The sequence below is a fragment of the Conger conger genome, chromosome 2 (assembly GCF_963514075.1).
Source record: "Conger conger chromosome 2, fConCon1.1, whole genome shotgun sequence".
Taxonomy (NCBI): domain Eukaryota; kingdom Metazoa; phylum Chordata; class Actinopteri; order Anguilliformes; family Congridae; genus Conger; species Conger conger.
Window position 1 is genome coordinate 53945763 of NC_083761.1, and position 15145 is coordinate 53960907.

Here is a 15145-nt window from a genome sequence, read left to right on the forward strand (position 1 = left end):
AAAAATGGTTCAGTGACAACAAAATCAATATTCTGCAGTGGCCATCTCTGCGCCAGACCTCAATGCAATTGAAAACCTGTGGACTAAACTGCAGAGGGCATTTCATAAACACAAACCCAAGAATGTGAAGAATCCTGCAAGGATCTGCATCGAGGAATGGTCCAAAATCCTTCCAAATGTATTCATTAACCTTGTCAAGCATTACATTAAAAGACTCCATGCTGTTATCTTTGCAGAGGTGCCAATAATTATGAAACCTTGATTTTGGTCCAAAAAAATGTTTTATTAAATGAATGCATTAATTAATTTCTCTATAATTATACAGTTTTTTTTTAAAGTTTTTTTTTGTTTTTGTTTTTACATTTGTGCATTGCCAGTCAGGAGTGCCAATAATACTGGAGCACAGAATGTTTGGACCAGTATAGGTATACAGTATTCTGTATATATATATTTTTTATTTCATTCAGATGGAAGGTGGGTAGATGGTTACAGATAGAGATGGGATCACAATACAGGTGGTGCCATGGAAGGGAATTGAACCCCCGACCACAACGTCTTTAAAGTCACTCACTCTGGACTGCACAAAGCTGTCTTCTTTTGAGTTTAGTTGGAATAATTTTGTTTGGGGTTTCTCCTTGATATTATTGTAAAACACTCAGAATAATTGTGAAGTTGTGGCTTGTTTATTCCTATTCCCTATTTAATGTGTTGGGTAACTGAGTATATTTATGCCTGCAGGAAAATATGTGTTGGTACAGGCCTATTGCTGAGCTTGTGATATAACCCTTCATAAAAATGAAGAAGAAATGATGCATATAATGAACAACACAGATACTAATCTATATGTTATGTTCAAACATATGGGAAAACTATATACTTTTATTTAAATACATCTTATCAATCTAATTTTTTCTGAAAACCATAGGTCTCAAAATTATTAGCACCTCTAACAATTATTGTAAATAAACTCAAAGTTAAATTGGCACTGAAATTTTAAGTTAGTCTGTCTAAATGAACTATATTGTGTTATTTCATCACTTCCTGTTTCACTAGTTTAAAAATGAGTTAACAGTCATGCAAAATCCCTTTGTCATCCATAATGACAATTGCATAATGAATGGAATAATGAATTCAACAAATGACCAGGAAATTGTGGCAGAAAATCTGATTGTCTAGGCTTGGAAGCTAAGATTTGGTCGTAGGTGAATTGTCCAGCAGGTCAATGACTTAAAACATACATGAAAATCCCCATTTGTGGTCTGAACTGAAGAAACCAGGGATGCCAATAATTATAGATCCTGGTTTTTGGTGCAATTATTTATTTATTTCCATCCATTCATCCATCCATCCATCCATCATCACCCCTTATCCGGAGTCGGGTCGCGGTGGCAGTAGGCAAAGCCGGGTATTCCAGGCGTCCCTCTCCCCAGCAATGCATTCTAGCTCCTCCTGGCGTTCCCAGGCCAGGAGAGATATATAATCTCTCCAGCGGGCTCTGGGTCTCCCTCAGGGTCTCCGCCCAGTTGGACGAGTCCGGAAAACCTCCAAAGGGAGGCGACCGGGAGGCATCCTGATCAGATGCCCGAACCACCTCAATCGGCTCCTTTCGACACGAAGGAGCAGCGGCTCTACTCCGAGCTCCCTCCGGATGTCTAAGGCTGAGCCCGGCCACCCTACGGAGGAAGCTCATTTCGGCCGCTTGTATACGCAATCTCGTTCTTTCGGTCACTACCCAAAGCTCATGACCATAGGTGAGGGTTGGGACGTAGATCAACCAGTAAATCGAGAGCTTCGCCTTCCGGCTCAGCTCCCTCTTCACCACGGCGGTCCGGTGCAACGCCCGCATTACTGCTGACGCTGCACCGATCCGCCTGTCGATCTCACGCTCCCTTCTACCCTCACTTGTGAACAAGACATACGGCCGCAGGTCTGATGATACGACCACAAAGTCGATCATCGATCTTTGGCCTAAGGTGCTCTGGTACCAAGTACACTTATGAGCTACCCTATGCTCGAACATGGTGTTTGTTATCGACAATCCATGACCGGCACAGAAGTCCAATAACAAAACACCGCTTGGGTTCAGATCAGGCAGGCCATTCCTCCCAATCACCCCCCTCCAGGTTTCTCCGTCATTGCCCACGTGAGCATTGAAGTCGCCCAGCAGAACTATGGAGTCTCTGGGTGGCACCCTTTCCAGGATGCCACCCAGTGACTCCAAGAAGGTCGGATACTCTGAACTGCCATTTGGTGCATAAGCACAAATGACAGTCAGAGCTTTCCCCCCAGCAACACGTAGTCGCAGAGAGGCGACCCTCTCGTTCCCCGGGTGGAACTCCAACACGGTGGCGCTCAGCCGGTGGCTTGTGAGTATCCCCACACCCGCCCGGCGCCTCTCACCTTGAGCTACTCCAGAAAAGAACAGAGTCCAGCCCCTCTCCAGGAGTTTGGTTCCGGAACCAGTACTGTGCGTGGAGGTGAGCCCAACTATATCTAGTTGGTACCGCTCCGCCTCCCGCACTAGCTCCGGTTCCTTCCCCGCCAGAGAGGTGACGTTCCACGTCCCCAGAACCAGTCTGTGACGCCGAGGATCAGCACGCCCGGATCCCCGCCTTTGCCTACTGCCCGTTGGGCAAAGCACCCGACTCCGATGCCGACCCCTGCAGGTGGTGAGCCCACACATGGGATAAGGCCCGGCCACCAGACGCTCGCCGACGAGCTCCCCTCCCGGGTCTGGCTCCAGCAGGGGGGCCCCGGTTTCCCTTTTCCGGGTGAGGTAACTGGGTCATTGTGTGGCCGTATCATGGAGTCTTTGAATCGCTCTTAGTCTAGCCCCTCCCCCGGGACCAATTTGCCTTGGGAGACCCTACTGGGGGCTAACAGTCCCCCCGACAACCTAGCTCCCAGGATCACCGGGACACACAAACCCCTCCACCACGTTAAGGTGGCGATTCCTCGGAGGGGTATTTTTTTATTTGAAAAATGTAAATGGTAAATGGTTGGCATTTATACAGCGCATTTGGTTCCATTCCATTGAATCACTAATAAAGCACATTACCCATGTTGGAAAATAAAGTTTATATCAATAACGGCTCACAGTATTTTTTGTGCATATTTATTTATTTATTTAGGGGTGCCAATAATTCTGGACCTGACTTTATGTGAATGAAAATGAGAAGGCGTCACAGGTGAAACACGGCCTTGTGCCAACTGAACCATCCTGCCCCAGGGCAACCTGTGGGGTTCATCCACTTCATTTCTATCTGGAAATGTGAACTTTACCTCAAATTGATTGGAGGGAGCAAAATATAAAAAATCCAATGCAATATTTATATTCTAATTCAACCATTTGCCAGGAATCCAACCATGTACGTTATTACAGTGCCAAAATGACACATCATTTATCACTGTGAAAGATTCATTTCAAGTAAAATAGCTGAAAAAAAAATATCACTGTTGTATTTCAGCTTTATTCACTGCAATATTCAGTGCAAAATTTAATTCAATGCTTTTTCCTCAGCCACTTTGTTCCAATATGCCAGTGGGCAAAATTGTTCCCATGGTTCTAATTTATCAGTCACTGCTCAGAGTACATGTTTCAGGGTATTATTAATGCAAAGAAATCTTGAAGTTATTTTGACTTGCGATGGTTCTGCAGTACAGCAAGTGTCATCGAGAGCCGTCTAGAGAGACAGTGAGGTAAGTCAAACAACCGTAATTATACTGTATGTGTCTGAAGTGTTTTTTATAGTCTGGTCTTTTTTTAAATAGCATATAATTTGATAAGTAATATACAGAATCACTGAGAGGGTTTGCTTCATGCATCTGCATGTTTGTGTGCATAGTGGTTATGTGACTGCTTTTGTTTTTTATAACATTACAGCAAGGGCTTGCCGCCCTGCTCAGCCTTCTCGACATGCACTCTGTTTCCCCATTATTATGCATCACAGGACTCAGGTCAGTGCATCACGGGCTGGACAATAAAACGCTTTATTAAGCCGAAAACAGCAGAAAGGCCCCATATAGCTTTCCCCTCATACAAGTGTGCACTGGGGAAGGTCTGACACCCCCCACTAGCATATTTGTTGGGAGACCATTCCTTCCTGTGCCAATACCTCAAGCAGTGAGGTTTCTGGGGCAGTAATAATGCTAGGTCAGCTGTAACAGTTTTTTGATTAAAAAGAAAACTGGGTGGACCAAGGTTGATCTCAATCAGAATGATCACAACTGTTGGATAGGTATTCACCATTGACAAATATGAGTATTGGTCTTTGCATATTACAAGTTTGGTCAAAATAAGAGTGTCCTAAAAACTACGTATTAATGACATATTGTTAAATCATTGGTGTATCAAGACTGCATGTAATTTTTTTTTTTTTTAAGAATTAGTCGTGGACTGACACCTCAGGCTTAGGTTAACAAGTGTCTGTAAGTGTTTAGTGGTTTACAGCGTTGTAACACACTCCATACACACATACACGCACACACACGGCATAATTATTACCAGGAGCTGACCTCCAGCAGAAGCCATATAAAGTGCATTCCTGTGTGGCTGGAGACGGTGAGGAGCTGGGCATGGAGGGGGGGAGGGGGGAGCACTCTCTGTTGCCTGTAGGGCGGTGGAGGTGGCTGCAGGGGCTTTGATCAAACACAATACAGGGAACTCTGCCAGTCACCTGATGGACAGCTACGGAATGAGGAGAGGCCCTTGCTGCTGTTTCCACAGTTTCCGTGTTTCTTCACGCTGTCTGACTATTAGTGTAGCCTGAAGCCTTGGACAGAGTGCCAAGCATCATCTAACTGACACTGAAGCATGTAAACGGGTGAGCTTTCTTCCGGCGCTTGTCATTCTGTTTGATGGAACATGGCACGTGGTTTCACAGCGCAATCCAGCTTCCTTTCTGCACGAAGTATGAGGATGCCAAACGTAAGCGTTGTGTATGAAGGCATGGTAGCTGTGCGTGGTGCGTGTCGCCACGGCTCCTGGGTGTGATCGAGATAGAGCAACTGCAGCGTGCACCAGACAAGTAGGGCCCTGCCAGTCAGGTGAGGTTTGTGCTGGTGTGAGCGGGTTTTGAATCTCTAATTACGTGGTCTGGCTCTGTGCAGAACTGTACTTAACTTTGGCAGCTCTGCTACAAAAGACACCGCTCTTGAATGTGGGCCTGCCAACATATATCAACTGATTTCCCTGCGAGTGTTGTTACTGTATGTATGGACATCGCAAATGCTGTGTTTTTGGATCAATGTTTTACAGTGTCTTTGGACTTATTTCATACTGTATACCAGACGGCCTGGAATAACCAATTCTTCCAGGAGTGGTCTATTATTTATTTGTAGTTTCTTATATAGTGCAGACCAATTTTTGTTGTTTTGGCCCTATACTTCAGCATATTGGACTTTAAATAAAACAAGGCCCTTCATAGTCACAATGCACCCATCTTCTAATGGCTACTTCATTTACATTACATTTACATTTTTGTCATTTGGCAGATGCTTTTAATCCAAAGCGACTTACAAGTGCATAGGTTCTACCATAAGTCAAAGCATCACATCCAGAACTTGCAAAATACACATGAAATGCTGTTCTAAACATAGTCGTCATCATAAGTGCAATTATTATTTTTTATTTTTTATTTTTTTTTGGGGGGGGGGGGGGTTAGACAAGGATAGGGATATCAGAAAAGAGGGGCAGGGGAAATCAGGAGGGAGGACTAAGGTAGAGTTTGAAAAGGTGGGTTTTGAGTCTGCGTCGAAATAAGGGGAGGGATTCTGCTGTTCTGACAGTGGTAGGCAAGTCATTCCACCACTGAGGAACCAGAACGGAAAACAGGCGTGAACGTGCAGCTCGACCGCCAGGTGCACGTAGAGAGGGAACCATAAGATGACTAGAGCTGGCAGACTGGAGTGGTCTAGCTGGGGAGTAGGGAGTGATCAATGATTGTATGTAAGGTGGGGCAGTCCCCTTAGCAGCCTGAAATGCCAACACTAGGGCCTTGAAACGGATGCTTGCGGCAATAGGAAGCCAGTGGAGGCCAATGAGAAGCGGGGTGACATGAGCCGACCTGGGCTGACTGGTGATCAGGCGGGCTGCAGCATTCTGGACCAGCTGGAGGGGCTTGATGGCCCACGCTGGGAGACCGGCTTCCAGCATGATAATGCACCATGTCACAAAACAAAAGTCGTCTCAAACTGGTTTCATGAACATGTCAATTAGTTCTTCTGTGGCCTTCCCAGTCACCGGATCTGAATCCAATAGAGCACCTTTGGGATGTGGTAGAATGGGGGATTCAGAGCATGAATGTGCAGCTGACAAATCTGCGGGAATTGCATGATGCAATCATGTCAACATGGAACAGAATCTCAAAGGAATGTTTTCAACATCTTGTGACAAAGAATTGAGGCAAAGGGAGGCCCTCCTCTGTATTAGTATAGTGATCTTAATAAAGTGCTCAGTGAGTGTATTTAGCAGAAACAGGAGGAATTCTGAAGTGTACAGAAACATCTGCTCAGATCCAACCAAATAGTACCTCAAAAATCATTGGATGGTGATCCCAAGCATTCTGCTAAAGAGACCAAGACCACCAAAGAGTTGATTGTTCATGATTGTCTAATTCAAATCACCTGACCTGAATCCCACTGAAGATGTATTTCACTTGCTGAAGATGAGATTGAAGGCAAAAGGCCCCCAAAACAAACAGGAACTGAATATGGCAGACCATCACTGGTGATGTCTATGGGTTGCAAACTTCAGGCACTCATCGAATGCAAAGGGTTTGAAACCTAAATAGAGTACTAAAGTACTAAATATGATGACTTCAAGATTACTTTAATTTACGCAGTTACTTTTGGTCCCCTAAAATGGCTGTATATAATGGGCTGTAATTTCTATATTGATCACTGGATATGGAGGTAAATAACTGACAGTCAGCACTTTATAACATCGTATTCATTGTTTCATTTCCAATCCAACATGCTGGAATACAGAGCCAAAACGACACAAATTGTGTTACTGTCCAAATACATATGGACTGCACTGTACCTATAAACCTATATTGCATGTTATTCTTCCACTCAAAATGTAAACTGTAAAACTGAAATGATAATGCCCCTTATGGTTTCATAGATTGCTAGCACCACGTTTTGTATTCCAGATCTACACACTACTGGTGTGCTGCTAATATCTGATTGAGTTTTACAGTTTGAGGTCATTTTGATGACTGTGTGCATACATTAAGTCTCTGACCAGAGCACACCTGCTCCCATACATCTATACACCATGCAGGTAATGTCAGTGTGAATTGTCCTCACTCGCCCTTAGGCAAGCTGTGTGAATAACAGCCTTTTCTCTGCTCATATCATCTGCCTTCATTCACTCTCCTGCAACCCTTTTGTTTTTGAAGTCCTCAGTTGCCATGGTGCCTTGTTGAACTGTAGACCTTTGCCTGAGTGAAGGGGGGAGGGGGGACAGGGGAGGGGGGGGCATTGGGCAGCAATGCATAATCTTGCAAGATGAACACTGCAGCAAAGCCGTTTGGTTATATGGGGCAGAAAGTAATGTAACCATTATGATTGTGCTGAGTCGTCAATGGGGTGTTGAACAACATTTATTTTATGATGTTCTTTGTCCCTAGCACTGAAGGGCTGACAAAATTGTTACTTGAATCTACAGTGCCACCTAGTGGTAATTTCAACAATAAGACTGAAATTCTCAGGCGGCTGCCATATGTATATCTGTTCAAAGCAGTGGCTTTTCTGTATGTTAAAGTGTAAATTGTAAAAACACCTGGAAATAAAATCTAAGAACATAGCAGTTCAGCTTGGATTAATAATAAGGATGGTCTCCTGATCCCTGGCTATTCACAAATGAGTATCTATCATGAACCTTAGACTTGTGAAAAAAGGAAAAGGGATTGTCAAGAATGGAAAATGTGATTGTTGATTATTTTTTTCATTTAAAACAAAAAACGTATATAAATTGCCATGACTGCTCTGTATATGTAGTAATACATTGTGAACACAAAATTATTGGGATAACCGTTTGTGCTTCAGGCAGTAATATCACAGGAAATTGGTAAGGAGCAAGTGAAGTATTGAAAAATCTTTTTTGATATCACTTTTTATCATCTGCTAAAAGTTGTGGAAATATCTTTCCCAAAAGTACTGCTTGCTTTACAGCCTGATCAATAGGCTGTGTCTTGGAAGTCTAAAAATTATCCGTATATTCATCCACTGCACACTCACTTGTACACTGATGAATATGCATATACAGTAGCTAATCTCAAACAGGTATCTCTGTACTTTGTTTACTTTGAGTACTGTATTCACAACCTTCATTTCCTGGTTTAGTACCTAAACAATGGATTAGAGAGTATGATGCATGTAATTTCCAGAACATCTTTATTGCACTAAAGATTCTTTTCAATAGAGACTGAATATTAACCACAGTTTTATAGAGATTTTCAACTGTAGGCATGCGGGGACAATTTTTCCACAGAATTATAATTTGTACAAAATGTGCAAAAGATACAAATATGCAAGCTACACAGTCACACCAAAGAACATGAAGGTGATGAGAAATTATATGGTTTGGGCGTAGTCATCACTGGATACTTTTGGAGTCTCTGATATTTAATACATTGGTGATTGAGCTTGATTTTGCATATGGTGCTGGGCATTCAGAAGGTCAAGCTACCTCTAATGATTTGAGAGTAAAAATAATGTTCAATTGCAATTTTATACAATTCTTACCTTTATTTTGCAAATGTTACTCAAATGTACACACACACTATATATTACATATTTACAAAAAAATGAAAGAAGACAAAAACCAACAATGGTGAAAAACCCTAAATCTGAGCTGATTCCTTCATCCAAATTTTAATTTCTCATCCCGCCATAAGCGCCCCTCTCCCTGGAAGTCCTGCACTGTAAAAACCCAGTGTGGAACAGACCCTCTCCGAAGAGCTGGATGATTATTGGGCACTGGTTAAAACACATTGAAGGCAGTCCTGTGTTCGTCTCCACGGGAGAAGAACGTGTGGCTGGAGGAGCCCCTCCCTCACTCACTGCAGGTCTGGCAGGAGCCCCTCCCTCACTCACTGCAGGTCTGGCAGGAGCCCCTCCCTCACTCACTGCAGGTCTGGCAGGAGCCCCATGTCCCCCCGCAGGTGACTGTCCTCAGGGGCCGCAGGGGCCACGTCCACAGGAATCTGGGGCTGTTCTGCTGCAGGTAGGCGGGGAGTTTCCATTAGTGCACACACATGTGGACACGAACATGATTACGATAGATCTGGCCACCCTGTGCCCCCTTTAATCTAATGCTTTATAGGGCTTTTTTGAGGAACACAGCTATGCTTCTTAGACTCTAAAAGTATATATTTTTATTGTGTTATTTGTGTTGTATGTGTGTATGGGCATGTAGAATGAATAGTTATAGTTGTGTGTGTGTGTGTGTGTGACTGAGATAGAGAGGATGCTGCCCTGTTAGAGGAGTGTGTGTATGATATGAGAGGCCCTTTGTCAGGTGGTCTCACCCGGCTGTTTCTCATGAGGAATGTTGTGTTGAGTCAGCAGTGCCCGTAGTCTCTCAATCTCCTTGCTCTGTTTGTGAAACTCCTTCACCCCGGTGAAGCGGCCATTAACCACAAGCAGAACAGTCAGAGAAAACACAAGAAGAACAGTCAGAGAAGTTTCTACTTGGCATATTCAACTGAACAATACAAACTGACACTGCCTTTTTACATTATTGGCATTTGACAGACGCTCTTATCCAGACGCTCTTATCCTTTTCTGACAAAACGAGTATTGATTTCATACTCTAAATACGTCATGTCATGTAATGCACATAAAACACTCTGTAGAAGGAAAGAACCAGAACATTTAAGAATGACACCATTAAAAGAAAATTATCAAATGGGGATTTTGTAGATTTAGCAACTTATTTCTGGCATACACTTACCTCATTGCATTTCTCAAGGGACTCAAAATCTTTTGTGGGGCTACTGATATCCTTCTTCTCAGTCACTTTCTGGGTCTTTAAATAGCCAGCTTCCTCAAAAATGTCCTTTAGTAGGTTACTGTATCCCTTTAAATGAACACATACACGTGAAAAAGTGCTTCTGAGGACACCATGTTATAGGTAGAATGAATACGGTTAGTCTATGTTCTGCTGCTCAGACCTGCTCAGTGATGAGTTCCTCATAGCGAGCTTGTTCAGCTTCATCCCAGTCATTTTGCAGCTTTTCACTTAGTGCTGGGTACACTGTATGAATTAATGTACAGACACACACACACACACACACACACACACGTAGGAGTTAGGTGTGCAGGACCAACAGTGAATAGGCTCCTTCCTTGTGAAACCAGGGCTAAATGATTGTCACAGAAGTCAATAGCATCTAAGCTTAGCAATCCTGTAAATGGAAATCAATGAGAAGAAGCTCAAAGTGCACGCAGTCCACTTCTCTGCTCAGCTAACGACAACCTTCATCCCTTTCAATACTTTTCCTTTCTCTGGATTGAATTAGCCCTCAAGCTAACCCATCACATTCAACAACTCACTGTCCTGAAGTGTGAATGTTTTTAGACTGCCGTGACTGTGTATGTAGAAGCAGTTACACAGCGTTTACACCAGGTTACATTACATTACATTATTGGCATTTGGCAGATGCTCTTATCCAGAGCAACCTACAGTTGATTAGACTAAGCAGGAGACAATCCTCCCCTGGAGCAATGCAGGGTTAAGGGCCTTGCTCAAGGGCCCAACGGCTGTGCAGATCTGATTGTGGCTACACCGGAATTAGAACCACCAACCTTGTGTGTCCCAGTCATTCACCTTAACGACTACGCTACAGGCCGCCCTAGTAGCCGAGTAGGTTACCTAGTAGCGAATGAGGGTGGCACACAAGCGGTGTCTCGAAGGACAGGGAGTACATGCAGGTGCTGGGCTCTGACACCTGTGCCAGCTTACTGCTGACCCCGCAGGAGAGGAGCACCTGAGGACAGAAAGCACATCAAAGCCATGCACAGAAATTACATGAATTACACTACTTAAGAGTCTTTTTCACTGAAATAGTGCAGATAAAAGTTAATCTTTGATTGATCTTTTTCATATGATTTATTTTTAACAAATACTATATTTGAGACATACAGTGATCACCTTAATTCATTGGACAGTGACACATTTTTTGTTATTTTGGTTCTGTACTCTAGCTCTAGTTTCAAAGGCTGACTGTCAGCTTTAATCTAAGGGTATCTTCATCCATATCGGATGAACCGTTTAGAAATGACAGCACCTTTTGTACGTGGTGCCTCCATTTTAAAGAACTACGAGTATTTGTTGAATTGTTTCGTAAGACAGGTGTATTCATTTATGTCGTTAGAGAATGCAGAAGAGAGCTGTTGATGTCAGGTCTTGATTCCAGACTTTGCAATTGCCTTTGGAGATTGTTGTTGGGGTGTGAGAACGTGGAAGACAGCAGTGTCGATGCAAATGAAGCTGGCTGTCATAATGCTCAGAAATGAAAATCAATCAATCAGCAACACTGCAAAAACCCTGGGCATGCCCAAGTCAACAGTTTGGTTCATTATTAACAAGAAAAAAACAACTGGTGAACTCAATTATGTCAAAAGACCTGGTAGACCGAGGACGACCACTGTAGTGGATGACTGGAGAATACTCTCTATGGTGAAAGAAAACCCCTGACAACAGCCCAAGATCAAGCCCAAAACAAGCAAGAACTGACACTGGCTGCAGTACAGGCCTGGCAGAGCATCACCAAGGAAGATACCAAGCATCTGGTGATGTCTATGCCTCGCAGACTTCAGACAGTCATTGCATGCATATGTGACCAATTTTAAGAGAGGATTACTTTATTCTACATTATGTTAAACCGTCCAATATATTTTGATGCCCGAAAATGGAGGTGACCATGTACAAAACGTTCTATAATTTCCAACGGTTCAGTGTATGGTCAGATGTGACCAAAATGTAATGTTTTGGCCATACACACCATTTACATGTTACATGGCAGAAAAATGCATACAAAGAGAAGCACCTCATGTAAAATATGGCAGTAGGCCACTGATGTTCTGCTGCCAGTGCTCCAGGGGCACCATTTAAGATCAATGGCACAATTAATTCAGCCAAGTATCAGGAAATCAGGTTGCCTTTGCCAGGAAGCTGAGACTTGGTCATAGGTAGACTGTCCAGCAGGACAATGACTCCAAACATACATCAAAATCCACACAGAAATGGTTGAGTAAAAACAACAACCATGTTCTCCAACGGCCATCTCAGTCTCCAGACTGAAATCCCATGAAAAAGCGTGTGTGAAGGCTGTATATCGCAGGGAATTGTAGAAAGTGTAGAATAGACCTGTTATGACCACCAGGCACCATGTGGCCGCTACACCCATGGAAACTGAGGAAATCGTAGACTGCCACTTTACGTACACAATGCCAGCATCCCAGATGGGAATCAAACATACACCCTTGAGTTGCAAGGCCTGTTCCAAGTCCTGAGGACTGAAGCCATTGATATCTGAGTGAGAGTATCACTGATAACAGTAATGAATTGTGCCCTGGGGGAACACTCACAGCACAGGAATTGATTCAGAGCATTAAGTGCATCAGTGCACTAGGAGCAACAGCCTATGAGTGGGCTCTAGCTCAGCTCAGCTCAGTTTGTCATTACCAACTCCCACCGTTTTGTCACAGACCCAGTTCTTACTCAAGCCAACTGACATTATCTCAAAACCCCATAAGTACTTGAATGTGTGAAAATCATATTGAATTGCAATACAAGATGGTGCATGTGAGCAGTGTGGCAGTTGTTTTTTTATCAAAAGTCAGCAAGCTGGAGGAGAGAGCATCTAGGCAGTCTGTTCTGGACTCAGGAGCAAAAACCACTGAATTCTGAGAACAAAGTTACTTTTATAAGCACAATGCCGATTCAACAGACAAAGAAATAAAGAAATTGTTTTTCGGTGTGAATTACCCAACATAGAAAATAAAAGAAACAATATTAACATCAAACCTATAACGACAGTATTTGCTAATTGCGATATGCATTGCAAAGATAGCATTTTTAGGTTTGGCAATACTGCCAACAATCAAGTTATTTATTTACATTGCTATAGTATAAATGGCAAAACACCCTACCTTAGTTTGCCTGTTTTTATTTCCACAGGAGTCTCCCTCCCTCATCCACATGGCCTTGAAAGTGTTGTTGACAATCTCCCACTCCTGCCAGATTCTGTTAGAATGAAGCCCAGTGAATGCAGTGAATCCGATGTGTCCTGGGGAGGCGCTATTGCTTAATTACAGCAGAAATACACTCACCCCAGTATGCCGCTGTAGGCGTTCCACCTAAATGTCTGCTCGTGCTGGGTTATGTTGTGGAATGGGCAGAATTCATATTTATATCTGATGAAACAGAAATACAAACCATTTTATGTTACATAAGCTGCATAACTGCAAACAGCTTGATAGATTGGTCCCTTTTTCCTAATTTTAACTCAGAGATCATACATCTCAGTTTAATGCTTCACCTAACAAATATTGTATTATTCATCCACCAAGAAGTTAGCTCTGATGCAATACATACGTAGATTCTATGTAGCTGAAACACTTCCCTGAGAGCTTGTGAAGATGAGCCGGTCCTAAGTGAGAAATGCAGAATAACATTGAGGCACAGAACAATATCTACAATGCCATATGCAAAATAAGCCTAACTGATCAACAAACAGGCCACACTATTTATAACACGGTCTTTGAATAGCCTTTTCTGTTGTCAACAAATATGATTTATTTGACCAAAACAAATTATTTCAGGGAACACCCTGTTGCCTTCATGATTATTCATGATTCATGTTGCTTAAACAGAGCAACAAATTAATGCATAAAGGCTGGGTACATCTATTCACATTCATACACCCACACACAGACTGTGCATCTCTGTGAAAAATGCCACGTCTCATACTCCATTCAGATAACCGGGAAATTAAGGGTTGTCACAGAAATAAAACGCAAAAGCCACCAAGTGACTTATCGAGTCTACAGCAGCTCAAATGGGATGCCACCAGCACCAATTAAGAGGTATCGAGTGGGTTTAAGAAATAGTATGGGTAACATAGTACAATGCATTACAGTGTATTACTGTTAAAATGTTAAATAGCGAATTCTCACCTGACACTGGAGAGGGAGACACTTTGGGCTGAAGCCTGTTCCCTGGAACTGCCAGGGGATTGTTAATCCTACAGAAAGAACAGTTACTTACAGCAGTGATAATTTAACTTAAGTGAATTGTTGTACTGAAAGCAAAACAAAACAAAATAGACACAACTGTGCCAACATTGACTTTATATAACCCCTTATGTTTACCTGCATTCATAATACATAATGTTTTTATTTTTATTTAATCAGCTTACCCAAACGTATTTGGTTCTTCTACAATCTTCATTTTTCCAGCAAGTGAACTTGGTGCTAAACACATTTAACCAAAATTAGTTAGCGTTATGAACACTAAATACACCGAGCCTATAAAATGATGCACGACAGACATAATAGGTAACAAGAAAAGATCTGTGAACTATGCGTTCTACTAGTAATATTGCAGCTGGCCAGTTGGCTATCTATGGTCGACAGAGCGACAACGTCCATTAGTACAAACTGGCGACCAACGTTAATGGATAAAAACATTTTGAATCATACTTACTACAGTTTAAAACAAGACAAATAAAACAGCACAATCTTGCGCTACATATTCTAGCCATAGAATTGTACATGACAGATCCAGTTGGCGTTAAGGAAAATAGTTAGCTAGTAGTAACGTTAGTGCGATGGATTATTGTCTTCTGCATTACACGGAAGTGCTCACTTGGGGAAAAACTCACATGACCGTAAATAAAATATCTTAAGGAAGACAACACATTACAAACGACTTCCTAATCTATAAAAGAGTTCCGTTTTTAATAATGAATTGACCTAGCAAAGGAGTTCCGGTTATCTCTTTTTAAATTATCAGCGGACATAATATTTCACGGTGAAACCAAACGCAAGTTTCTAGTTGTCCCTTTGCAGATAAAGGAAGTAGCGAAAATAAATATTATGGTTTACATATAAATATTATATAACCATATAA

The 15145-nt window shown here is 42.5% G+C and overlaps 1 protein-coding gene across 3 annotated transcripts; it reads right to left on the reverse strand.

Annotated features, from left to right (window-relative positions):
- Nucleotides 1–8383: 8383 nt before the first annotated feature.
- gnptg (N-acetylglucosamine-1-phosphate transferase subunit gamma) lies at nucleotides 8384–14881 on the reverse strand. 3 transcript variants are annotated; one of them, XM_061231069.1, is made up of 12 exons: nucleotides 14720–14881; nucleotides 14433–14487; nucleotides 14191–14258; nucleotides 13610–13664; nucleotides 13345–13428; nucleotides 13165–13258; nucleotides 10883–10997; nucleotides 10182–10264; nucleotides 9962–10087; nucleotides 9537–9618; nucleotides 9108–9226; nucleotides 8384–9074 (listed from the first exon to the last, which is right to left on the reverse strand). In XM_061231069.1, exons 1-11 carry the CDS (start codon nucleotides 14787–14789, stop codon nucleotides 9132–9134), a joined length of 927 nt encoding a protein of 308 aa, XP_061087053.1. In that variant the 5' UTR covers nucleotides 14790–14881; the 3' UTR covers nucleotides 8384–9074; nucleotides 9108–9131. The 3 variants fall into 3 exon arrangements, with proteins under 3 accessions (XP_061087053.1, XP_061087054.1, XP_061087052.1); XM_061231070.1 differs by having other exon boundaries at nucleotides 8384–9223; XM_061231068.1 differs by having other exon boundaries at nucleotides 8384–9226.
- Nucleotides 14882–15145: the final 264 nt, after the last annotated feature.

Coding starts and splice junctions, on each gene's coding strand:
- gnptg (XM_061231069.1), bottom strand. CDS start 14,789: ATGTACAATTCTATGGCTAGAATATGTAGCGCAAGATTGTGCTGTTTT. Junction 13,665..14,190: donor GTCTCCCTCTCCAGTGTCAG/GTGAGAATTCGC, acceptor TTTCTCACTTAG/GACCGGCTCATCTTCACAAG. Junction 10,998..13,164: donor ATAAAAACAGGCAAACTAAG/GTAGGGTGTTTT, acceptor TTCTGTCCTCAG/GTGCTCCTCTCCTGCGGGGT.